We start from the raw sequence: 26,076 nt of genomic DNA on the forward strand, positions 1-26,076 counted from the left end.
TTTTCACATGACTTATTGTCCTGCCACAGGAGCAGTCTTCATTTCCACCCCACCAAATGTGGTATTGAACGTTTTGATGCAGTTACAGTCAACCCTATATGTATTGGCTGCAACAGTGAAGCTAAAATATTCAATTTGGCTCTATACTCCAGCATGTTGGCTTTGAGATTGAATGTTTCATATTCGGTGACAGTATCACATCCGGCCGTGATTGGGAGTCCCATAGGGCGACGCACAATTGGCCCAGCGTCGTCTGGGTTTGACCCCTGGTAGGCTGTCATTGTAAATAAGAATTTGTTCTTAACTGACTTGCCTAGTTAAACAAGATCTAGTTAAACCAGAGCCTCATGTAAGAGGAATCCCTCCTCCAGAACCTCATGTAAGAGGAATCCCTCCTCCAGAACCTCATGTAAGAGGAGTCCCTCCTCCAGAGCCTCATGTAAGACGTGTCCCTCCTCCAGAGCTTCATGTAAGACGTGTCCCTCCTCCAGAGCCTCATGTAAGAGGTGTCCCTCCTCCAGAGCCTCATGTAGAGGTGTCCCCCCTCCAGAGCTTCATGTAAGAGGTGTCCCCCCTCCAGAGCTTCATGTAAGATGTCTCCCCCCTCCAGAGCTTCATGTAAGAGGTGTCCCTCCTCCAGAGCCTCATGTAAGACGTGTCCCTCCTCCAGAGCTTCATGTAAGAGGTGTCCCTCCTCCAGAGCTTCATGTAAGACGTGTCCCTCCTCCAGAGCTTCATGTAAGAGGTGTCCCTCCTCCAGAGCTTCATGTAAGAGGTGTCCCTCCTCCAGAGCTTCATGTAAGAGGAGTCCTTCCTCCAGAGCTTCATGTAAGACGTGTCCCTCCTCCAGAGCCTCATGTAAGACGTGTCCCTCCTCCAGAGCCTCATGTAAGACGTGTCCCTCCTCCAGAGCTTCATGTAAGACGTGTCCCTCCTCCAGAGCCTCATGTAAGAGGTGTCCCTCCTCCAGAGCCTCATGTAAGAGGAGTCCTTCCTCCAAAGCCTATCTGATTTCATCAAAGTCAGCTGTCACTCTGCCATCGCCCAGCCTTCTGTGCGCACAACTGTCCTTTAATAAAGGTGAAATATATTATTTATTTTTTTAAAGCTCAAACATGCCCATTGAGGAACATACTACATACTGTATAGCTGTGGACATGGTTTATTGTAGTAAAATGACAGACTGTGATAGCTGTCAATACAGTTACAGTTCTTGTTCACTAGCTAAATCTGTTTGATGGTGACTGAACGCTTAGTTCCCAGCCACCTGCCTGTCCTCTGTCCGCTGCAGTGCAGCATCACAAAGACAGTTGTGGAGTGACAATGTGAATTCACAGATGAGGCCGGAGATATCTTCATCAGCAGCACCCTGTGTGTGTGTGTGTGTGTGTGTGTGTGTGTGTGTGTGTGTGTGTGTGTGTGTGTGTGTGTGTGTGTGTGTGTGTGTGTGTGTGTGTGTGTGTGTGTGTGTGTGTGTGTGTGTGTGTGTGTGTGTGTGTGTGTGTGTGTGTGTGTGTGTGTGTGTGTGCATGTGGGTGCCTGTGTGTGTGTGTGTACACGTCCCTGCAGCAGTATGATATAATCAGCCAGATTTGCCATCAAAGGTTATTCAGTAGATGAGACTATCTGGATTGCTCAGAACATTTCTGAGGCTGTTTTATAACACTGAGCATGATGTGACAGAATGGTTTTTAGCTGAATTGTGTTCTTGACAGAATGGTTCTTTTAACTCAAAGTGTTCTGGACAGAATGGGTCTTTTAACTCAAAGTGTTGTGGACAGAATGGCTTTTTTTTAGCTCAAAGGGTTTTGAAAATAATGGATCTTTTGGCTCAAAGTGTTCTGGACAGAATGGATCTTTTGGCTCAAAGTGTTCTGGACAGAATGGCTCTTTTTGCTCAACATTTTCTGGAAAGAATGGCTCTTTAAGCTCAGTGTTCTGGATGCAGGTTAGCTTTTTTCCGTCCCGAATCTTGTTCTGGATTCAGTTCTGCAGTGGTCACTAGCTGGCACAATATATCCTAGTTAGCTACATTCTTCCATAAAGCATAGATAGCTAGCGAAGTAAATTTCATAGTCAACACCAAACTTTTGGAAACTGCCACCCTGCTAACTTATAATACATGCAATGGGCGCTACTAATCTACAGTAGCTACTCTGGCATGATAGCTACAGTCAAACTGGCTAGATTATCTATGTGTGCAGCCAGATGTCAGTTTCAGCACAAACACTGCTATTTAGCCTACGTTTCCTCAACCAAGACCAGCCTCTCACAAAAGGAACTGTAGCTATATGTCACAGCTGTCGTAGAGAGGGGACCAAAGTGCAGCGTGGTTGTAGTTCCACATTTTATTTAATCCGTGAAACTTTGCAATACATAAATAACTGAAATGACAAAACAACAAACCGTGACACAGAGAGAAACAAACACTACTCAAAATATAATAACCCACAAAACCCAGGAAGAAAAACCCCTACTTAAATATGATCTCCAATTAGAGACAACGAGGACCAGCTGCCCCCAACAACCCCCCAAAAACATAGAAATACAAAAACTAGAACTTAAACATAGAAATACAAAACATAGAAAGAAAAAAAAACACCCCCTGCCACGCCCTGACCTACTCTACCATAGAAAATAACCTCTTATTATGGTCAGGACGTGACAGTACCCCCCCCCCAAAGGTGCAGACTCTCAAACAAAAAACAAACAAAAACAAAAGGGAGGGTAGGGTGGGCAACTCCTGTTTATGGCGGCTCAAATGCAGTCCACATAACCTTAACCTCCAGCAGAGGAGGCGGCTCCGGTTCGCTCCACCCGCTGATCCCTCTGCTTTAGTACCGCCGGACCATGGATCGTCGTCGGAGGAACCGGACTGTAGATCATCGCTGGAGGTTCTGGGCTGCAGGCCGCCGCTGAAGACTCTGGGCTGCAGGCCGCCGCTGAAGACTCTGGGCTGCAGGCCGTCTCAGGAGGTTCTGGGCTGCAGGCCGTCTCAGGAGGTTCCGGGCTGCAGGCCGTCTCAGGAGGTTCCGGGCTGCAGGCCGTCTCAGGAGGTTCCGGGCTGCAGGCCGTCTCAGGAGTTTCCGGGCTGCAGGCCGTCTCAGGAGGTTCCGGGCTGCAGGCCGCCGCTGGAGGCTCCGGACTGGGGAGCGTCGCTGGAGGCTCCGGACTGGGGAGCGTCGCTGGAGGCTCCGGACTGGGGAGCGTCACTGGAGGCTCCGGACTGGACACCATCTCAGGAGGTTCTGGACTGGGGACCGTCGCTGCAGGCTCCGTGCCATGGATCATCATTACAGGTTCCGCACCATGGATCATCACTGGAGGCTTTGTGCCATGGATCATCACTGGAGGCTCCGGGCCATGGATTATCACTGGAGGCTTCGTGCCATGGATCATCTCTACAGGCTCCGGGCCATGGATCATCCCTACAGGCTTCTTGCTATGGATTATCCGTACAGACTCTGGGCCATGGATTATCTCTAGAGGCTTCGTGCCATGGATCATCCCTACAGGCTCCGGGCCATGGATCATCACTGGAGGCTTCGTGCCATGGATCATTCCTACAGGCTTCAGACCATGGATCATCACTGGAGGCTTCTTTCGTGTAGCTGGAATAGGTCTCACCGGACTAGAGAACGTCTCTGAGAGCTCTGGACTAGGGAACGTCGCTGGAGGCCGGGTGCGCAGAGCAGGCACAGGGTATACTGGGCCGTGGAGGCGCACTGGAGGTCTGGAGCTTATGGCTGGCACAACCCGTCCTGGCTGGATAACCTCCGTAGCCCGACAAGCGCGAGGCGTTGCAACTGGTCGCACAGGTTTGTGTTGGCGAACTGGGGGTACCATGCGTAGAGCTGGCGCAGGATAACCTGGGTCGAGAAGACGCACCGGAGACCAGGAACGCTGAGCAGGCATACTCCTTCCTGACTGAATGTCAACTCTAGCACGGCACCTGTGAGGAGCTTGCACCGAGCACACTGGGCTGTAGCTGCACACTGGCGACACAGTGCGTATCTCAGCATAATATGGTGCTTGCTCGATCACTCGCCCCCCACAGTAAGCACGGGGAGTTGGCTCAGGTCTCCAACCTGAATCTCCCAATCTCCCCGTGTGCCCTCCCCCCAATTTTTTTGGGGGCTGCCTCTTGTGCTTGCCTTGCTGCCAGGCTAGTTCCTCCTCTCGTCGCCACTCTGCTCTCGCTGCCTCCACCTGTTCCCATGGGAGGCGATCCCATCCAGCCTGGATCTCCTCCCATGTCCAGGATCCCTTGCCATCCAGAACTTCCTCCCAGGTCCATTCCTTTCCACACTGCTTGGTCCTTTTGTGGTGGGTTATTCTGTCATGGCTGTCGAAAGGAGCGGACCAAAGTGCAGCGTGGTTGTAGTTCCACATTTTATTTAATCCGTGAAACTTTGCAATACATAAATAACTGAAATGACAAAACAACAAACCGTGACGCAGAGAGAAACAAACACTACTCAAAATATAATAACCCACAAAACCCAGGAAGAAAAACCCCTACTTAAATATGATCTCCAATTAGAGACAACGAGGACCAGCTGCCTCCAATTGGAGATCAACCCAAAAAACAACAACATAGAAATAGAAAAACTAGAACTTAAACATAGAAATACAAAACATAGAAAAACACAAAACACCCCCAGTCACGCCCTGACCTACTCTACCATAGAAAATAACCTCTTACTATGGGCAGGACGTGACACTATAAAACAAATTGTCTTGCTAAGAAACAATTAGCTATGTTGAATCTTAACCCGGCCAATGCACATGCGAATAGCACATTGCAGTGAGTGTACATATGCTAGCTGTATATAGCTAACTAGCTAATTAGCTAGATCAACACAAGACAGACATGTTGCTGTTCAAGCTTCCATAACAAATTTCTTATGATACAGTGAATTCAGAAAGTATTCAGACCCCTTGACTTTTTCCACAGTTTGTTACATTACAGCCTTATTCTAAAATGGATTACATAGGTTTTTTTCCCTCATCAGTCTACACACAATACCCCATAATGACAACGTGAAAACAGATTTCTATAAATGTTTATAAATGTTTTTATAAAAAAACTTAAATACCTTGTTTACATAAGTATTCAGACCGTTTGCTATGAGACTTGAAATTGAGGTCAGGTGCATCCTGTTTCCATTGATTATCCTTCAGATGTTTCTACAACTTGATTGGAGTTGACAAGTGGTAAATTCAACTGAATGAACATGATTTGGACAGTCACACACCTGTGGAGCTCTGTCAGAGTGACCATTGGGTTCTTGGTCACCTCCCTGACCAAGACCATTGCTCAGTTTGGACGGGCGGCCAGCTCTAGGAACAGTCTTGGTGGTTCCAAACGTCTGTATACAGTAAAGGTCCCACAGTTGACAGTGCATGTCAGAGCAGAAATCAAGCCATGAGGTCAAAGGAATTGTCGTAGAGCTCCGACACAGGATTTTGTCGAGGCACAGATCTGGGGGAAGGATAACAAAAAATGTCTGCAGCATTGAAGGTCCTCAAGAACACAGTGGCCTCCATCATTCTTAAATGGAAGAAGTTTGGAACCGCCAAGACTGTTCCTAGAGCTGGCCGCCCGGCCAAACTGAGCAACGGTCTTGGTCAGGGAGGTGACCAAGAATCCAATGGTCACTCTGACAGAGCTCTAGAGTTCCTCTGTGGAGATGTTCCAGAAGGACAACCATATCTGCCCCACTCCACCAATCAGGCCTTTATGTTAGAGTGGCCAGACAGAAGCCACTCCTCAGCAAAAGGCACATGACAGCCCACTTGGAGTTTGCCAACAGGCACCTAAAGACTCTCAGACCATGAGAAACAAGATTCTCTGGTCTGATGATACCAAGATCTAATTATTTCGCCTGAATGCCAAGCGTCACGTCTGGAGGAAACCTGGCACCATCCCTAAGGTGAAGCATGGTGGTGGCAGCATCATGCTGTGGGGATGTCTTTCTGCGGCAGGGACTGGGAGACTAGTCAGGATCGAGGGAAAGATGAACGGAGCAAAGTACAGAGAGATCCTTGATGAAAACCTGCTCCAGAGTGCTCAGGACCTCAGACTGGGGCGAAGGTTCACCTTCCAACGACCCTAAGCACACAGCCAAGACAACTCAGGAGTGGCTTCGGGAAGTGTCTCTAAATGTCCTTGAGTGGCACAGCCAGAGCACGGACTTGAACCCGATCGAACATCTCTGGAGAGACCTGAAAATAGCTGTGCAGCGATGCTCCCCATCCAACCTGACAGAGCTTGAGATGATCTACAGAGAAGAATGGGAGAAACTTCCCAAATACAGGTGTGCCAAGCTTGTAGCGTCATACCCGAGAAGACTTGAGGCTGTAATAACTGCCAAAGGATCTTCAACAAAGTACTGAGTAAAGGGTCTGAATACTTATGTAAATGTGATATTTCAGTTAATAATTGTTTTATACATAAAAGTTTTTTTCTTTGTATTTATGGGGTATTTAATCCATTTTAGAATAAGGTTGTAACGTAACACAATGTGGAAAAAGTCAAGAGGTCTGAATACTTTCCGAATGCACTGTACATCGTTTGGGAACCTTCACACAGGTAGCATCTAAACAGGTGTCACAAAAAGAGCCGTGTTGAATAGACCAAACTGCAGCGGGAATATGGATGCTCATATTTTAATTTAAAAAAAAGGAGTAAAGCATCCACTGGAAAAACAATACACACGACAGGAACAGTCTTACAGGCATACAAAAACGCAGTGCAAGAACAACTACCCACAACCCCAAAGAAAAACACACACACACCTATATAGGACTCCCAATCAAAGGCAACTCAACACACCTGCCTTCAATTGGAAGTCCCAATCACGAACACAAACATTCACACACACAAAACTGCCACGTCCTGACCCCAAAACTAATACAATAGCTCCATCTGCTGGTCAGGACGTGACAGTACCCCCCCTCAAGGTGCAGACCCCGGAATGCACCTACCAACAGAAAACACCAACAACAAAAAATCCCCAACAAAAACCCATTAAACAATAACCCCTAAACAATAAGGGAGGGAAGGGAGGGTGGCTGCCGTCAACGACGGCACTGTGCTACACCCTCCCTCCCCAACCCACCTATCCTGGAGGTGGCTCAGGTGCAGGACGTGGACCTCGCTCCACCTTCGGCGTCGCCCACTTCGGTGGCGCCGCTATCTGCGCCGGGCAGACGGGCCACTCGGGCTGACCCTGGCAGGCGGACCACTCAGGCTGGGCCGGAGGACAGGAGGGCCACTCGGGCTGGGCCGGAGGACAGGCGGGCCACTGGGGCTGGGCCGGAGGACAGGCGGGCCACTCTGGCAGCTCCGGGCAGTCGGGCCACTCTGGCAGCTCCGGGCAGTCGGGCCACTCTGGCAGCTCCGGGCAGTCGGGCCACTCAGGCAGCTCCGGGCAGTCGGGCCACTCTGGCAGCTCCGGGCAGTCGGGCCACTCTGGCAGCTCCTGACTAGCGGGCCGCTCTGGCAGCTCCTGACTAGCGGGCGGCTCTGGCAGCTCCTGACTGGCAGGCAGCTCAGGTGACTCTTGACTGGCGGGCAGCTCAGGTGACTCTTGACTGGCGGGCAGCTCAGGTGACTCTTGACTGGCGGGCAGCTCAGGTGACTCTTGACTGGCGGGCAGCTCAGGTGACTCTTGACTGGCGGGCAGCTCAGGTGACTCTTGACTGGCGGGCAGCTCAGGTGACTCTTGACTGGCAGGCAGCTCAGGTGACTCTTGACTGGCGGGCAGCTCAGGTGACTCTTGACTGGCGAGGCTGGGCTGACGCACTAGACGCCTGATGCGTGGGGCTGGTACTGGACGTGCCAGCCTGGAGACACGCACCTCCATGCTAGTGCGTATGGCGGGAAACACCGGACCGTAGAGGCGCACTGGCGGTCTTGAGCGCAGGGTTGGCATCACCCCTTCCGGCTCGATGCCTACTTCGCCCTGGCACATGCGGGGCGCTGGTACTGTGCCTACCGGCCTGAAAATCCCAGGCCTCACCACAGCCCCAACCCCAAAGCACGGGACCTGTCCAGTCTGCCCTACAAGGGTACGAGGAGCTGGCCAGGGGCTCCAATCTCGCCCCGCCAAATAGCCCTTGTGCCCCCCCAATTTTTTTTATTGGGGCTGCCTCTCGGATTCTACCTGCCTCCCAGGCAGGTTGTCACAGTGGGCCCGCAACTGCTCCCATGTCCAGTCAATCCTCTCCTCCAATACTTCCAGCGACCAGGAATCCATCTCCTCCCGAGCACGCTGCTTCCAATAGTCCTCCTGTGGCTTCCTCCTCTTCCGCTGCTTGGTCCTTTGGTGGTGGGTAGTTCTGTCACAAAAAGAGCCGTGTTGAATAGACCAAACTGCAGCGGGAATATGGATGCTCATATTTTAATTTTAAAAAAAGGAGTAAAGCATCCACTGGAAAAACACAACACACGACAGGAACAGTCTTACAGGCATACAAAAATGCAGTGCAAGAACAACTACCCACAACCCCAAAGAAAAACACACACACCTATATAGGACTCCCAATCAAAGGCAACTCAACACACCTGCCTTCAATTGGAAGTCCCAATCACCAACACAAACATTCACACACACAAAACTGCCACGTCCTGACCCCAAAACTAATACAATAGCTCCATCTGCTGGTCAGGACGTGACAACAGGCCAAATCATCATCATCATCATCATCATCATCATCTCCATATGCTGGAGGAAGAGGAGGAGGATGAGCAACATCTGAGGGACATTGCAATTTTAGGTGTTCCAGTGGAGAATACAAAATCCCTGGTGGTGGGGTTGGGGGCTGTGTAGGTGGAGGTGAGGGTGTGGTCATTGCAGCTTGGTTTATTTAGTTCCTCATGGAGACTGATTAGCTTGGCGATGGTATTTGTCGTCGGCGGCGGTTTTCTTTGTCTGATACTCTATGTCCCAGACCTTTTAGACAGTCATACAGTGTTTTAACCTTAAACATGCTCAATCCTTCAATTCACTTCCTTACATTTCTGATGTGGGTAAACCGATGATATATATTATTACTATTATTTAATTGTAGGTTATCTGATTCCTGCTATAATGTACTTTTCCCAGATGTAGGCTATCTGATTCCTAGTGGCTGACTAGCCGATTCCTGCTATCACGTGATTTAAGGTAAACCGATCCCTAAATGTTGGCAAATTGATTCCCACTATTGGAGACACCACTGCACTCCCATTGATCAATGTTCACCATACAGCTTTGGTATTATAGGGAAATAGTTCTGCCAAATTGAACCCTAACATTTCATGGATTTCATGGATGAGGAGGACAAGATATATTTTACCATTAAGGCTCAGCTGGAAAACAGACAGTTGCTCACAGAGATCTTTAAATAAGGTCTCTTACCTTTTTTTTGTTGTGACCAGAAATATGTCGGGGTCCAAGCCGAGCGAAACGAGTCAAAAAGTCAGGTCGCTCTCATCTGGGTCACGGCACCAAATGTTGTGGAAAACTCGATCGAAAGATTTAGGCAGAGACTAATTTAAAGTATAATAACAAATCTTTAATACAAGCAGCTGCAAGGTAGATGTCACGGTTGTCGTAAGAACGGGACCAAGGCGCAGCGTGTGTAGAGTTCCACATCTTTATTCTAAAGTGAAACTTCAAGCAAAAACAAATAAATCAAATAAACAAACAACTAAACGTGACTACGTGGTGCACAGGCACAAACACAAAACAATGTCTCACAAACACAGGTGGGAAAAATAGCTACTTAAATATGATCCCCAATTAGAGACAACGATTATTAGCTGCCTCTAATTGGGAATCATACAAAACACCAACATAGAAAATATAAACTAGAACACAGCATAGAAATATAAACTAGACTACCCCCTAGTCACGCCCTGACCTACTACACCATAGAGAAACAAGGGCTCTCAATGGTCAGGGCGTGACAGTAGATCCGTCTTTGATCTGTCAGGGAAGGAGCTTGAAGAGTAAATGGTTCCATGTCCCTTAGTGGGAGGTAGTAATACAATCAAATAGTTTACACAACAGTTATTTATACAAGCAACAGCTCCAGAACACCATGGCCTTGTGTTAGGGTGCAGACATAATAGGACTCTATGTTTTAACAGAACCTTTATGTTTGACCATGCATCCAAAGATAAATGAAGAAATGTAATGTCGTGCCTACTAAACAACTCTAAAATGAAACCCCATTGGGGACAAAATAACTGGGGTGAAACATCTCACCAAGAGAAAAAGACAAAATCAAGTTTTCTTCATGTAACTAGTGATTCAAATCAGATTGTAAAGGACCGAAACTTTTCAGTAGTTTGTATGTGGAATAGGCCCTACTGTTTTCATTGTGCAAGCAACATCAAGTGTAGGTATTCTGCTTGATTGCAATCTGACAGAAGTGTGAAACCATATGCATTTGGCATAAGTTGTGTTGTTGTGGCCTATGTCAAGCAAATCCACTTTGCTATATGCAATGTTGTGTATGTGTGATATCTGTATCTGGGGTATTGGGGAACTGTGTTAATACAGTTAATACAATAAATTAACATTTACATTTACATTTAAGTCATTTAGCAGACGCTCTTATCCAGAGCGACTTACAAATTGGTGCATTCACCTTATGATATCCAGTGGAACAACCACTTTACAATAGTGCATCTAAATCAAATTATATTAAGTAATTGTTTGTCTGACAGATGTGGATTTCTATCTATATTCCACATAATAAGTAATAATAAGTAAATATTACTGTGTACTGAATTGGAGTCAGCCATCATTAGTTCCTGTTTAAATATCAGTGTCAGCTACATACCACATATCCTCTGACTATTTTTGTCCCTTAACAGCTGTTTCATCATGACACTTCTTCAAGTATGAAAGGATGCTATTTTAGAGTCCAAAATATGCAATCTACCAGATCACACAAATCCCCCAAAAATGAAATAATATTTGACAGAACAATGCAATAACACCTTTTAGCAAAAGAAACATGGGAGTGACGTTTTTATGAAGGAAAAAAAAATAATGTTGCCGTTAAGAAAATAGCTCTCTAAAGGTTTTACACGGTGACTGGTCACACTGTGAAGTAGATTGATAAAACCTGTGTTTGTCTGTCAGCGGCAGTAATTCAGTAATTCTCATTTCAAATTTTAAAAAATGAGTCTTTGTATAAGTAAACACAGCTATTTTTCAGCCAAACAATTTTTTGCCTCTTTTGGTTGTGCAGATCTCGGTAGAAGAATAATTATTTCCCATTGTTTTGGTACAGTAGCAGTGTCACAGATCTCATTAGTCAGACCTGTGTAATCTCGGCTTCAGCTTTGCTTTGGTCTCCCCACCATTTGATTAACAAAATCATGTACTCCTAACAGACTCAGTCTGGTTAAAAAACATTGAGGTCAGATTACTTTCAATGACTGTTGCAGTTGAACATATGGCGATTAAAGCTGCAGGTGCAGGTCAAACTGGCTAAGCCCAGTTTGACCATAACAACCTAACTAACCAGTAAAAGGATTGGTTTTGTTAGGCTCTAAGTAAGGTCCAGAGTTGTTCCTGGCCAGGTCACATGGTCGGGACAAAACCCCTAACCCTTATCATAGTCAAAACTGAGAGTCATCATTTTTTAATTGAACCCTCATTTGTCAATTAAAAACAAATAATAGTTTACAAAGTCGACTATTGAGTCGACTTTGCTACCATGTTGTAGTCATGTTGTGTTGCTACCATGTTGTGTTGTCATGCGTTGCTGCCATGCTGTGTTGTTGTCTTACGTCCCTCTTTATGTAGTGTTGTGTTGTCTCTCTTGTCGTGATGTGTGTTTTGTCCTATATTTGTATTTAATTTATTTATATTTTTAATCCCAGGCCCCCTTCCCTGTAGGAGGCCTTTTGCCTTTTGGTAGGCCGTCATTGTAAATAAGAATTTGTTCTTAACTGACATGCCTAGTTAAATAAAGGTTAAATAAATACATTTAAATAAATAAATAGAGAGCCCCTGGTAGCAGTGACTGAGAGAGGGGCACCTAGCCAGGCAGAGATTTGGCCTCAGGTGCCACTGTGGCACAGAAGACAATGGAGGCTCCCAGGAGGAGATGGAGCCAGGTGCCAAGCTCCTACTGATTTCCAACTCTCCAGACAAGGCACCCCTCAGCCAGGGGAAGATGGCATCTCTGATGCGTCAACGAGCTGCTGCAGAGCAGCTCTCTGAGAACTAGAGGGCAGCAGTGGCACGAGGACAGAGCCAGCAGTGGGAACAAACTACTGTTGTTGAGTCAGACTGCCTAATATAGCCCTGAGTGTAAAAGTGTATATACTAGCATTTCATTTATAATTTTTTACTTCACACAGCAATAGAGCTTGTATTAACATTCTAGCCGCATAATCCTTCTTGGGGTAAGAAAACAATTAAATTGGGTTAACACATTTTCTGGTTTCTGAAAACTATCCGTTTAACATGAGCTAGTAGGAATAGTAAAACTGAATTGATGCGCTTCGATCTGCAGCTGAGAAGACGTTTCTGGTCGTTTCCAGTCCTATCACTGATATGTGTCTGTGTTTTATCATTTCATATTTATTCACTGCAGCTCCATAACTCCAGGTAAGGAGCCAGCGACATTGTGCTACCCTACGGCAGCCATCTTCCAGCACTCATTATTTCTTTAGCTGTAATGAGCTCCTCTTAATTTTATGGCCTCTTATGTTCCCTCACAAAGCCATTTTCACACACAATTACTTGTTCCTTCCAGAATAATCTAATACTTTTGTTTAAAAAAAAAGCAGATTATTTCTTGTGGAGAATTAAAACCTTGTGATGCAAAGCCACAGGAGAGGACAGGTTGAGAGCACAAAAGATAACTAGGAATTGAAGTTGACTGAGAGCAGGAATTGATATTTGAACGCCACGACTCAAAGTTTCTCTTAGTCACTATGCAAAGTAATTTCTTGTGACAAGTAGGGTCTTGGGACAGTTGCATAAAAGGACATGCCTGTTGTCCTTCTTGTACTTGCTGGATGTTAATTGCCTTGTCAGCCTATCTTGTAGCCTAAATCTGCATCTCTAGAAAATGTGAGATCGACAATATCAAGCACCTCCAATTGTTGTTGTCAGAGAGGAAGAGGCTAAGCGAGAGGTTTCACTCTCGACAACATCTGTCCAAAATAACCCCAATGTATTTTTATGGGCTTCTTTTGGACCTAAGCTTGTTGCCTGCCTTCCTGCCTTTGGGACAATGACTCCCATTGTTCGGGGCTGAGACATGAGCATCTCGTCATTATATACAGATCTCTGTTGTTGTGTAAAGTCAAAATGGCTATTTCCTTATGCGACGCATATATATTCCGGGTGTTCATCCAATGGCATTGAGGAGTATACCACCTCAGTTACCGACTTCGTCAATGAGTGCATCGACGATGTCATCCCCACAGTGACCGTACGTACATATCCCAACCAGAAGCCATGGATTACAGGCAACATCCACACCGAGCTAAAGGCTAGAGCTGCCGGTTTTTGGTCTCCCATTGGTTCTGAGAATGTAGCCATGAGTTTCCTGACCGGTAAAACTGAACGTTTTTTAAAACGTTCTGAGAACGGAAGTGAACATTTGCCTGTTCTGGGAACATTCATTTATAGGTTTCAGGGAGGTTCTGAGCATGTTTTACTATGGTTTCCTGAGGGTTTTCCTGGGAAGAAAAGCAGCCAACAAATGCTCAGCATATGTGGGAACTCCTTCAAGACTATTGGAAAAGCATTACAGGTGAAGCTGGTTGAGAGAATGCCAAGACTGTGCAAAGCTGTCATCAAGGCAAAGGGTGGCTACTTTGAAGAATCTCAAATATATACATATATTTTGATTTACACTTTTTTGCTTACTACATGATTCCATACGTGTTATTTCATAGTTTTGATGTCTTCACTATTATTCTGCAATGTAGAAAATAGTAAAAAGAAAGAAAAACCCTGTAAAGAGTAGGTGTGTCTAAACTTTTGAATGGTACTGTATATCAGCACAACCTCCAAAAGGATCACATTCAAATAAGTGTCACCCTTTTGACATGTATTGCATGTTAAAGTTGCAATATGTAACTTTTTGGTCGACCTGACAAAATTCAAATAGAAATGTCACGTATGGATCTGTCATTCTCATTGAAAGCAATTTTAAGAAATGGTAGAGCTGTTCTATGTGCACTGTTTCTATGCTACCATTCATAAATTTATTTTTTTGTTTTGGACACCAGCTTCAAGCAGCTGAAAATACAATATTTGGGATATTATTGAAAGACATTTCACAGCGATTTAGATGGTACAATGATTCTCTACACTATACTTGCTACTTTTGTCACATAAACTGAAATTAGGTGAACTATTTTAATTTTAGCAACCAGGAAATAGCGGTGCGATTTCTGCATAGTGCACCTTTAAAGGAGCACCTCAGCTAGCACATTTGGTTCCGTGGAAGTTGTGGGAACGTTTTTGGTTTACCATTGGTTCTGGGAACGAAGTCACCGGTAAAACTGAACGTTTTTCGAAGTCATCTGAGAATGGAAGTGAACTTTTCACCTGTTCTGGGAACGTACATTTTTAGGTTGCAGGGAGGTTTTGAGAACGTTTTACTCTGGTTTCCTAAAGGTTTTCCTGGGAGTTTCATATGATGTAAAATTCATAATACCGGCTGTAATGTAAAACAGGAATACAAAACAAACACATTCTTCAGTAAAAACTAACTGAAACTTAACTGAGTTTCAGATAACAATCGAACAATGAATATATATGAAAACGAATATAAAAACACAAAAATATAATAACCTTGCTGGGTATCAAGGCTACTAACTCACTCATTCCATCCTTTATTCCCTCCTTCACTTACTCACTCACTCATATTGTCTAAAAATGTTACTAGCTGTCAAACCTTGCTTCCTCTGTCCTTGTTTTGTTCAAATCTCACCTCCCTGTCAAAGCACATTGGGGGAGAGGATTGAAAGGTTCCTTCCCTCGGTCCTCCTCCTCCGATGTGCTTTGAAAGAGTGGTGAGGAAAGGAGGAAACAAGGATGGAGGAAGCAAGGATTTGACAGCTAGTGGGTGGGTGGGCAAAATGCAATATAACCATAAAGACAGCATAGTGACACAAGAGTATTTATTAAATGGGCCTTTTCTTATAATGATAATGCAATCAGGGAACCCGCCCTCAGTGCTGAACAGGGCTCAATCTGCTAATTACATGGACAAAGGGGACCTGATCAGTAATCCTAGATCAGCAATATTTGAGCCTGTGCTGTGCCAAGTCAGTAAGTCTCACACAAATATAGACCAGTCCACTGTATTCTACAGGTCCCAACATTTCTGTGGAAATAAGGGTTTACTGGTCTATTCTTCATTGCCCTTTCTATACTTACCAGGGCTGTCAGCTCAAGAGGTTTTGAAACCTATGGGATTGAGAGGATTTTCAGCAACATTGTAAATATTATAATTGTAATATTTATTATATTATAAATGCAAGTTCTATCTGTACTTCAATCAGTGGAGGCTCCTTAGAGGAGGAAGGGAGGACCATCCTACTCAGTGTATTTCGTAAAAATAAAAATAGTGAAACAAAAAAAAGTAGAATTTTTTAGATAAAACTATACAAAATATATTCACGTCACCAAATAACTGATTAAAACATACAGTTTTACAACTAAGGTCTACAGTAGCCTCACACAGCACCCTCTAGGGTAGCACCATGGTGTAGCCGGAGGACAGCTAGCTTCCATCCTCCTCTGGGTACATTGACTTCAATACAAAACCTAGGAGGCTAATGGTTCACACCCCCTTCCATAGACTTACACAGTAATTATAATGACTTCTGGAGGTCGTCCTCCAACCTACCTAATATGGTGACAACAATGTAGGCTGTGTAGCGGTTAGCGGTTATGGTATGAAGGCTTAGAGGGGTTTATGTGCCTTGTCATAGACAGCTGCGCAAGTGAAGGGAAAAGGTGAGAGGAGGAGAAGGATGTGAGTAGGAATTATACAACGAGCAAAGTGAGGATGCTGTATATGACTGCTATGAAAGTGAACTGTTTGTGCGGGTAATCAGGGGTGTATTCATCCTGCCGATTCTGTTGCAGAACCTTTTCTTAAGCGGAAGCAAACGGAACGAAACGAGGATGGACCTAGCTGAATTTGTCCAATTGAAACTCTGGTTTTAGTTCCGTTTTGCTACAGTTTGGACTAATGATTACACCGCAGATCAGCTAGATTCAGGCAATAGTGTGCATGGTGGTATTGAATGTGTCACTGTCTGTCGTCACCTTGATTACGTTATGATATTTTATTTTTAGGCTAAGTTGTAGCAACCTCATGATGGGCATAGGGCAAATTCGAGTATCACGTAGTAGCCTAAACCTATCAATGTTACATTGAACTGGGTGAATGGAATATGAATGACAGTCATCCAACATTTCTGTAATAGAAATAAGGCCTTGCTCATAAAAAAACGGTCCACCATAATCTTAAACGGCACCAACTGCCACGGATACCCACAAAACCCATGGTAGCCTACTTCTTCTTTTAACAGTTGTCCAGAGAACAACTGAAGCTCCAATCCCTAATGCAACAGCCCCACTCCCATCTACCAATGCAACTTCAGCATCTCCAGATGTCACAACCTCAATGTCTGTCAATGTATTCACAACCGCAACTCCTATAACCTCAGCTGCTGTCCCAGTGCTTACTAATACATTTACAACCACAACTCCTGTAACCTCAATTGCTGTCCCGGTGCCTACATCAATAACCACAACTCCTACAACTGCAGCTCCAACTAATGTGTAAACAATACCAGCACCGAGTGTAAAAACAACTGCAGCTCCAACTAATGTGTAAACAATACCAGCACCGAGTGTAAAAACAACTGCAGCTCCAACTAATGTGTAAACAATACCAGCACCGAGTGTAAAAACAACTGCAGCTCCAACTAATGTGTAAACAATACCAGCACCGAGTGTAAAAACAACTGCAGCTCCAAAACAAAAAGTATGTGACTTTTTAGGACGAAATGAGAAGGGATCCAACAATCGCAGCGTTACAGAAATATTGAGAAAGGAAGCAAAGGAAATTTAGTATGACATGGTTGTAGTTCTAGTTCGATTTCAGCTTCATCCACCCTCTGAAACATTTACTTAAAATATTTATGTTTGTCTTATTACTTCCATCTTCCTCAGACCTGACCACGTTTGTACATGCAGAGGTGAAGTTATCCAGCTATGAAAATCTGGATAACGATGCACTCGTTTCAAACATTGAGGAAGTATGTTGACAATCTGATTTTATCTCTTGTCTGTCTTCTCCCTGTCTGTCAGACCAAGGTAAAGACAGATTCAGGTTGGATATTTGACGGATATTCCTTCCTTATGTCCACGAACAGCAGTTAGGGACCATCAACATAGTGACAAATCACATTTTTCTAATTTCAATAGCTCTTTATCCATTACTCCTAAAACATTCAAACCTGGTTCTAGCTAACCCGATGGTATAGACACATTGCACACACTTTTTTCGTCGATTTACATCTTGCATTATTTTAAATTATATATAGCTCCTTGGTCATGTGATCTACTGACCTCAAATAAACAGGGTTCAGAATGTACACTCAGTGGGCCTACACATTGCACACCATTTAGATTGTCCATTTTCATCTCACACATTTTACATTAATTTTCAATGTTTTTCAATGTTTCTAATTTCAATAGCTCCTTGGTCATGTGACCTACTAACCTCAAACAAACAGGGTTCAGAATGTACACTCAGTGGGCCTACACATTGCACACCCTTTAGCTTGTCCATTTTCATCTCACATGATTTTACATGAATTTCTCGAAATGTAAAATTTCAATAGCTCCTTGGTTATGTGACCTACTGACTTCAAACAAGGTTCAGAATGTCCACTGACTATCCTTCTATATTGCACACCTTTTAGTTTGTCCATTTTCATCTCACACATTTTTGGCATCTAGGCCTACACTCCCTGCACGCCTAAATGCCCTCTCCCTGGGCCTGAGAGTATAGCTTACTCCCTGGAATTACTAAGACGTTTACAGTCTCACTGTCAGGAACCATGTGCACATAGCCTGTAACGGGTAGACATAGACTGTAGACGTCTAATTCAAAAAAGGCTCTGTGCACCTGGTAACCCGAAACGAGCTCTGTGCACCTGGTGACCCGCCCGCTTTTATCTGCTCAGAGACTAAGTCTCCAAAAGTTATCAGGTTCATTCACCTGTAAAATGCAGGTTTCTTAAATAGTCTTCGAATAAGTTCAAATCTAGTTTAGTTTAAAATTACTCTTTGGTTCCCTTGGTGCGGAAAACTTGACAGGAGAGCAAAACAACTTGATTGATAGCCTAGTGTTGAATATCAAACATAAATGTGCATTACATTACTTCCTTGGGCATATTACAGATTACAAGTCTCCATGTGCTGTCTCCATACATGTTTCTGTGAACACATACACATATAGTCACTGTTCTATTACCAATGGCAGTTAGGATATCTGACACACAAACAGGTACTATGTTGAAGTTTGAACAGGTCAGATAAAACCTAACCAATTATGGTCCACCCATCAAATGACTGAGGCTGCCGTCTGGCAATAGAATCTCCTGTCCATCTGGAGAAATAAGCAGAGTTGAAGCAGAGTTGATCAGTGACAGATGGAATGAAAGGGGGAGACACTCTAGACCCAAACTGTTATAGACCTATATCCATCCTGCCCTCCCCAACCATTTCGAATCCCGCCGTACCTTCTCCACTGTGCAATCTGGTTTCTGAGCTGGTCATGGGTGCACCTCAGCCACGCTCAAGGTCCTAAACAATATCATAACCGCCATCGATAAAAGACAGTACTGTGCAGCCGTCTTCATCGACCTGGCCAAGGCCTTCGACTCTGTCAATCACCGCATTCTTATCGGCAGACTCAATAGCCTTGGTTTCTCAAATGACTGCCTCGCCTGGTTCACCAACTACTTCTCAGATAAAGTTCAGTGTGTTAAATCAGAAGGCCTGTTGTCTGGACCTCTGGCAAGCTCTATGGGGATGCCACAGGCTTCAATTCTCGGACTGACTCTTTTCTCTGTATATATCAATGATGTCACTCTTGCTGCTGGTGATTCTCTGATCCACCTCTACGCAGACGACACCATTCTGTATACATCTGGCCCTTCTTTGGACACTGTGCTAACTAACCTCCAAACAAGCTTAAACGCCATACAACACTCCTTCCGTGGCCTCCAACTGCTTTTAAATGCTAGCAAAACTAAGTGCATGCTCTTCAACCGATTGCTGCCCGCACCCTCCCGCCCGACTAGCATCACTACTCTGGACGGTTCTGACCTAGAATATGTGGACAACTACAAATACCTAGGTGTCTGGTTAGACTGTAAACTCTCCTTCCAGTCTCACATTAAGCATCACCAATCCAAAATTAAATCTAGAATCGGCTTCCTATTTCACAACAAAGCCTCCTTCACTCATGCCGCCAAACATACTCTCGTAAAACTGACTATCCTACCGATCCTTGACTTCGGCGATGTCATTTACAAAATAGACCCCAACACTCTACTCAGCAAACTGGATGTAGTCTATCACAGTGCCATCCGTTTTATCACCAAAGCCCCATATACTACCCACCACAGCGACATGTATGCTCTCGTCGGCTGGCCCTCACTACATATCTGTCGCCAAACCCACTGGCTCCAGGTCATCTATAAGTCTTTGCTAGATAAAGCCCCACCTTATCTCAGCTCACTGGTCACCATAGCAGCACCCACCCGTAGCACGTGCTCCAGCAGGTATATTGCACTGGTCATCCCAAAAGCCAACACTTCCTTTGGCCGCCTTTCCTTCCAGTTCTCTGCTGCCAATGACTGGAACGAATTGTAAAAATCTCTGAAGCTGGAGTCTTATATCTCCCTCTCTAACTTTAAGCATCAGCTGTCAGAGCAGCTTACCGATCACTGTACCTGTACACAGCCCATCTGTAAATAGCACACCCAACTACCTCATCCCCATATTATTACTTACCCTCTTGCTCTTTTGTACCCCAGTATCTCTACACATCTATCACTCCAGTATTAATGCTAAATTGTAATTATTTTTTGCCTTTAGGGCCTATTTATTGCCGACCTCCCTACTCTTCTACATTTGCACACACTGTACATAGATTTTTCTATTTTTCTTTTCTTTTGTGTTATTGACTGTACGTTCGTTTATGTGTAACTCTGTGTTGTTGTTTTTGTCGCACTGCTATGCTTTATCTTGGCCAGGTCGCAGTTGTAAATGAGAACTTGTTCTCAACTGGCCTACCTTGTGAAATAAAAATAAATAAATAAAATTAAAAGAGTGTTGATATTACTGTACTGTATTCTTAGTAATCACCTCATTGTGGGTGTGTTGAGTGGGTGTGTTTAGTGGATGTGTTCAGAGGATGTGTTGAGTAGGTGTGTTGAGTGGATGTGTTGAGTGGGTGTGTTGAGTGGATGTGTTGAATGGATGCGTTGAGAGGATGTGTTGAGTGCCAGGTTTCGCTGCATCTCATGCATCTGTGAACACATACACACACAGTCACTGTTCTATTATCAATGGCATTTAGAATAGGTGATATCTGACCCACAAACAGGTTCTATGTTGAAGGTTAGAATAAACCTACCTAATTCTGTTCTCCCCAATCGACGTCCGTTGGTGAGCAGGCAAGAGGTGAGAATGGAGGTAAGGTCTTTGCCAGAGCCTCATTGATGGGCATAGCAGTGTAGGTCAGCTCCTGGCCCTCCATCAAAGATAGGTCACACACACACACACACACACACACACACACACACACACACACACACACACACACACACACACACACACACACACACACACACAGGTCTCACACACACACAGACACACACGCACGCACGCACACACACACACACACACACACACACACGCACACACACACACACACACACACACACACACACACACACACACACACACACACACACACACACACACACACACACACACACACACACACACACACACACAGCACTGATTCCATTATCAATGGTGGTTATGATTAGCCTGGTGGAACCAGCCTGATCGCTGTGTTCACCATTCTATTTCACTTCAGATATCATCAAATGCAATCAGGCTGGTTCCACCAGGCTAGATTATACCCTGGGCATTATATGTTGAACAAAAACGATCAGGCTGGTTCTACCAGGCTAAGTTATGCCCTGGATATTATATGCATCTAAGAAGTAGAAAATAAGCAACAAATAATGTCAGTTTACATGAATAATATTTCACAAATGGGTTACCACATGTATCAAAGTAATGAAGTGGGTTACCTCAATATAATAGCCATATCTTGGAAAGCCAAAGTTCCAAAGACTGGACCTAACATTCTGTATAAGCGATCATACAAGAGTTTTTGCAATGATTCCTATGTCAAAGAAAAATATTTGTTGGTCTAGTGTGTGTAATGAGGAACAACCTGACGTTGCACTTGAAGCATTTATTAAACTGGTTATTCCGGTTACTGATAGGAATGCACCCATCAAGAAACGTACTGCCAAATCCCCATAGATAGATGATGAATTGAAAAACTGTATGGCTGAGAGGGATGAGGCAAAGGGAATAGCAAATCAGACTGACAACACAGCAGACAACACAGCAGACTGGCAAATATAAAGTCAAATAAAAAACTGAAAAATTGGGCGTGCAAAATTATTCAGCCCCTTTACTTTCAGTGCAGCAAACTCTCTCCAGAAGTTCAGTGAGGATCTCTGAATGATCCAATGTTGACCTAAATGACTAATGATGATAAATAGAATCCACCTGTGTGTAATCAAGTCTCCGTATAAATGCACCTGCTCTGTGATAGTCTCAGAGGTCCGTTTAAAGCGCAGAGAGCATCATGAAGAACAAGGAACACACCAGGCAGGTCCGAGATACTGTTGTGGAGAAGTTTAAAGCCGGATTTGGATACAAAAAGATTTCCCAAGCTTTAAACATCCCAAGGAGCACTGTGCAAGCGATAATATTGAAATGGAAGGAGTATCAGACCACTGCAAATCTACTAAACTTTCAGCTCATACAAGGAGAAGACTGATCAGAGATGCAGCCAAGAGGCCCATGATCACTCTGGATGAACTGCAGAGATCTACAGCTGAGGTGGGAGACTCTGTCCATAGGACAACAATCAGTCGTATACTGCACAAATCTGGCCTTTATGGAAGAGTGGCAAGAAGAAAGCCATTTCTTAAAGATATCCATAAAAAGTGTCGTTTAAAGTTTGCCACTAGCCACCTGGGAGACACACCAAACATGTGGAAGAAGGTGCTCTGGTCAGATGAAACCAAAATCAAACTTTTTGGCAACAATGCAAAACGTTATGTTTGGCGTAAAAGCGACACAGCTCATCACCCTGAACACACCATCCCCACTGTCAAACATGGTGGTGGCAGCATCATGGTTTGGGCCTGCTTTTCTTCAGCAGGGGCAGGGAAGATGGTTAAAATTGATGGGAAGATGGATGGAGCCAAATACAGGACCATTCTGGAAGAAAACCTGATGGAGTCTGCAAAAGACCTGAGACTGGGACGGAGATTTGTCTTCCAACAAGACAATGATCCAAAACATAAAGCAAAATCTACAATGGAATGGTTCACAAATAAACATATCCAGGTGTTAGAATGGCCAAGTGAAAGTCCAGACCTGAATCCAATCGAGAATCTGTGGAAAGAACTGAAAACTGCTGTTCACAAACGCTCTCCATCCAACCTCACTGAGCTCGAGCTGTTTTGCAAGGAGGAATGGGCAAAAATGTCAGTCTCTCGATGTGCAAAACTGATAGAGACATACCCCAAGCGACTTACAGCTGTAATCGCAGCAAAAGGTGGCGCTACAAAGTATTAACTTAAGGGGGCTGAATAATTTTGCACGGCCAATTTTTCCGTTTTTTATTTGTTAAAAAAGTTTGAAATATCCAATAAATTTCGTTCCACTTCATAATTGTGTCGCACTTGTTGTTGATTCTTCACAAAAAATTACAGTTTTATATCTTTATGTTTGAAGCCTGAAATGTGACAAAAGGTCGAAAAGTTCAAGGGGGCCGAATACTTTCGCAAGGCACTGTATCTACACTGAATAAAAATAAGAACAAGCTATACAATAATAGATAAATATAGATAAATTCTATAAAGAATTGTAGTAAAAAGCTCTGGAATACTTTAAATGAAATTCTAGGCAAAAAAAGCAAACTTGGCTCCATCCTTCATTGAGACAGATGACTTGTTCATAACAAAAACCTTTGATATTGCCAACTACAGTTTTTCCCAATAGTTTCTACACTAAAACTGGCCCATGAGGCATAACGACCCAAATCTGTAACTCATTTAGCAGAATCAGACACCAAATCTGCAATACTACTGGCACATGTTTTGCTTTACACTCAGATAGCAATTCAATAACAAACATTTGGCAAAACACAACACACAAGTATTTACCTTCGGCACAACATTCACAACTAAAATATATTGTGCGCAAATGAAAAGCAATACTGTTCAACAAGCTAAGCTCAATTACTAATTGATCACATTCACTCTTCGCATGTGCAAACACTAATTGTGTAAATGATCACTTTGATCACTTTGCAATCAGTCTTTTGGTATGGATAAAAAGTCCACAGGTGAGTAATCCTGTGTTTGGAGAACAATGGAAGCAAACTTGGCAGAGAGAGGTAGAGGTGGAGGCGAAGGTGAAGGTAGAGGTGGAGGCAAGGTGAAGGTAGAGGTGGAGGCGAAGGCGAAGGTGGAGGTAGAGGTGGAGGTGGAGGTGGAGGCGAAGGTAGAGGTGGAGGCGAAGGTGGAGGTAGAGGTGGAGATGAAAACGAAGGTGGAGGTAGAGGTGTAGACAAAGGCGAAGGTGGAGGTGGAGGTGGAGGCGAAGGCGAAGGTGGAGGTAGAGGTGGAAGCAAAGACGAAGGTGGAGGTAGAGGTGGAAGCGAAGGCGAAGTTGGAGGTGGAGGTAGAGGTGGAGGCAAAGGTGGAGGTAGAGGTGGAGATGAAAACGAAGGTGGAGGTAGAGGTGGAGGTGGAGGTGGAGGTGAAGGTGGAGGTGGAGGTGAAGACAAAGGTGGAGGTGGAAGCGAAGACGAAGGTGGAGTTAGAGGTGGAGGCGAAGGTGGAGGCGAAGGTAGAGGTGGAGGTGGAGGTGGAGGTGAAGACGAAGGTGGAGGTGGAAGCGAAGACGAAGGTGGAGTTAGAGGTGGAGGCGAAGGTGGAGGTAGAGGTGGAGGCGAAGGTGGAGGTAGAGGTGGAGGTGAAGGTGGAGACGAAGAAGAAGGTGGAGGTGGAGGTAGAGGTGGAGGTGAAGGTGTAGGCGAAGGTGGAGGCAGAGGTGGCGGTAGAGGTGGAGGCGAAGGTGGAGGTAGAGGCAAAGACGAAGGTGGAGGTAGAGGCAAAGGCGAAGTTGGAGGTGGAGGTAGAGGTGGAGGCAAAGGTGGAGGTAGAGGTGGAGATGAAAACGAAGGTGGAGGTAGAGGTGGAGGTGGAGGTGGAGGTGAAGGTGAGGGTGGAGGTGGAGGTGAGGACGAAGGTGGAGGTGGAAGCGAAGACGAAGGTGGAGTTAGAGGTGGCGGAGAAGGTGGAGGTAGAGGTGGAGGCGAAGGTGGAGGTAGAGGTGGAGGCGAAGGTGGAGGTAGAGGTGGAGGTGAAGGTGGAGGTGGAGGTGAAGACGAAGGTGGAGGTGGAAGCGAAGACGAAGGTGGAGTTAGAGGTGGAGGCGAAGGTGGAGGTAGAGGTGGAGGCGAAGGTGGAGGTAGAGGTGGAGGCGAAGGTGGAGGTAGAGGTGGAGGTGAAGGTGGAGGTGAAGATGAAGGTGGAGTTAGAGGTGGAGGCGAAGGTGGAGGTAGAGGTGGAGGCGAAGGTGGAGGTAGAGGTGGAGGCGAAGGTGGAGGTAGAGGTGGAGGTGAAGGTGGAGACGAAGAAGAAGGTGGAGGTGGAGGTAGAGGTGGAGGTGGAGGTAGAGGCGAAGGTGGAGGCAGAGGTGGCGGTAGAGGTGGAGGCGAAGGTGGAGGTAGAGGTGGAGGCGAAGGTGGAGGTAGAGGTGGAGGCAAAGGTGGAGGCGGAGGTGGAGGTAGAGGTGGAGGCGAAAGTAGAGGTGGAGGCGAAGAAGAAGGTGGAGGTGGAGGTAGAGATGGAGGTGAAGGTGGAGGCGAAGGTGGAGGCGAAGGTGGAGGCAGAGGTGGCGGTAGAGGTGGAGGCGAAGGTGGAGGTAGAGGTGGAGGCGAAGGTGGAGGCGGAGGTGAAGGTAGAGGTGGAGGCGAAGGTGGAGGTGAAGGTGGAGGTGGAGGTAGAGGTAGTGGTGGAGGCGAAGGCAAAGGTGGAGGTAGAGGCGAAGGCGGAGGTGGAGGTGGATGTGGAGGTGGAGGTGAAGGTGGGGGTAGAGGTGGAGGTGAAGGTGGAGGCGGAGGTGAAGGAGGAGGTGGAGGCGAAGGTGGATGTGGAGGTGGAGGTGAAGTTGGAGGTAGAGGTGGGCTGAAGTTAGAGGTGGAGGTGAAGACAAAGGTGGAGGTAGAGGTGGAGGTGGAGGTAGAGGCAAATGTGGAGGCGAAGGTGGAGGCGAAGGTGGAGGTAGAGGTGGAGATGAAGGTGGCGGTAGAGGTGGAGGCAAATGTGGAGGTGGAGGTGGAGGCAAAGGTGGAGGTGGAGGCGAGGGTAAAGGTGGAGGTGGAGACGGAGGTGGAGGTGAAGGTGGAGGCAAAGGCGGAGGTAGAGGTGGAGGCGAAGGTGGAGGTGGAGGCGAAGGCGGAGGTAGAGGTGGAGGTGAAGGTAGAGGTGGAGGCGAAGGTAGAGGTGGAGGTAGATCAAGAACAAGGAGAGTAATCTCTGATGAAATTCGGGCGACTTTGGTGTACCTTGTGGTCAACCATGATTTGACCTTGAGAGAGGCTGGGCAGAGAGTCCAGGCCAATCTGAGTCGCTTCATCGTAGCATCCATCATTTGGACGTTCCAAAATGAGAATATG

General features: G+C 45.5%; 1 protein-coding gene across 1 annotated transcript; it reads right to left on the reverse strand.

Moving 5' to 3' along the window:
• Positions 1-328: 328 nt before the first annotated feature.
• LOC123727713 (basic proline-rich protein-like) lies at positions 329-26,036 on the reverse strand. Its single transcript, XM_045696685.1, has 4 exons — positions 25,652-26,036; positions 24,029-25,562; positions 18,443-18,497; positions 329-973 (listed from the first exon to the last, which is right to left on the reverse strand). The coding sequence occupies exons 1-4, from the start codon at positions 26,034-26,036 to the stop codon at positions 329-331; spliced, it is 2,619 nt and encodes an 872-aa protein (XP_045552641.1).
• Between the last annotated feature and the right edge of the window lie 40 nt (positions 26,037-26,076).

Source organism: Salmo salar, chromosome ssa16, assembly GCF_905237065.1.
Source record: "Salmo salar chromosome ssa16, Ssal_v3.1, whole genome shotgun sequence".
Classification (NCBI taxonomy): Eukaryota; Metazoa; Chordata; class Actinopteri; order Salmoniformes; family Salmonidae; genus Salmo; species Salmo salar.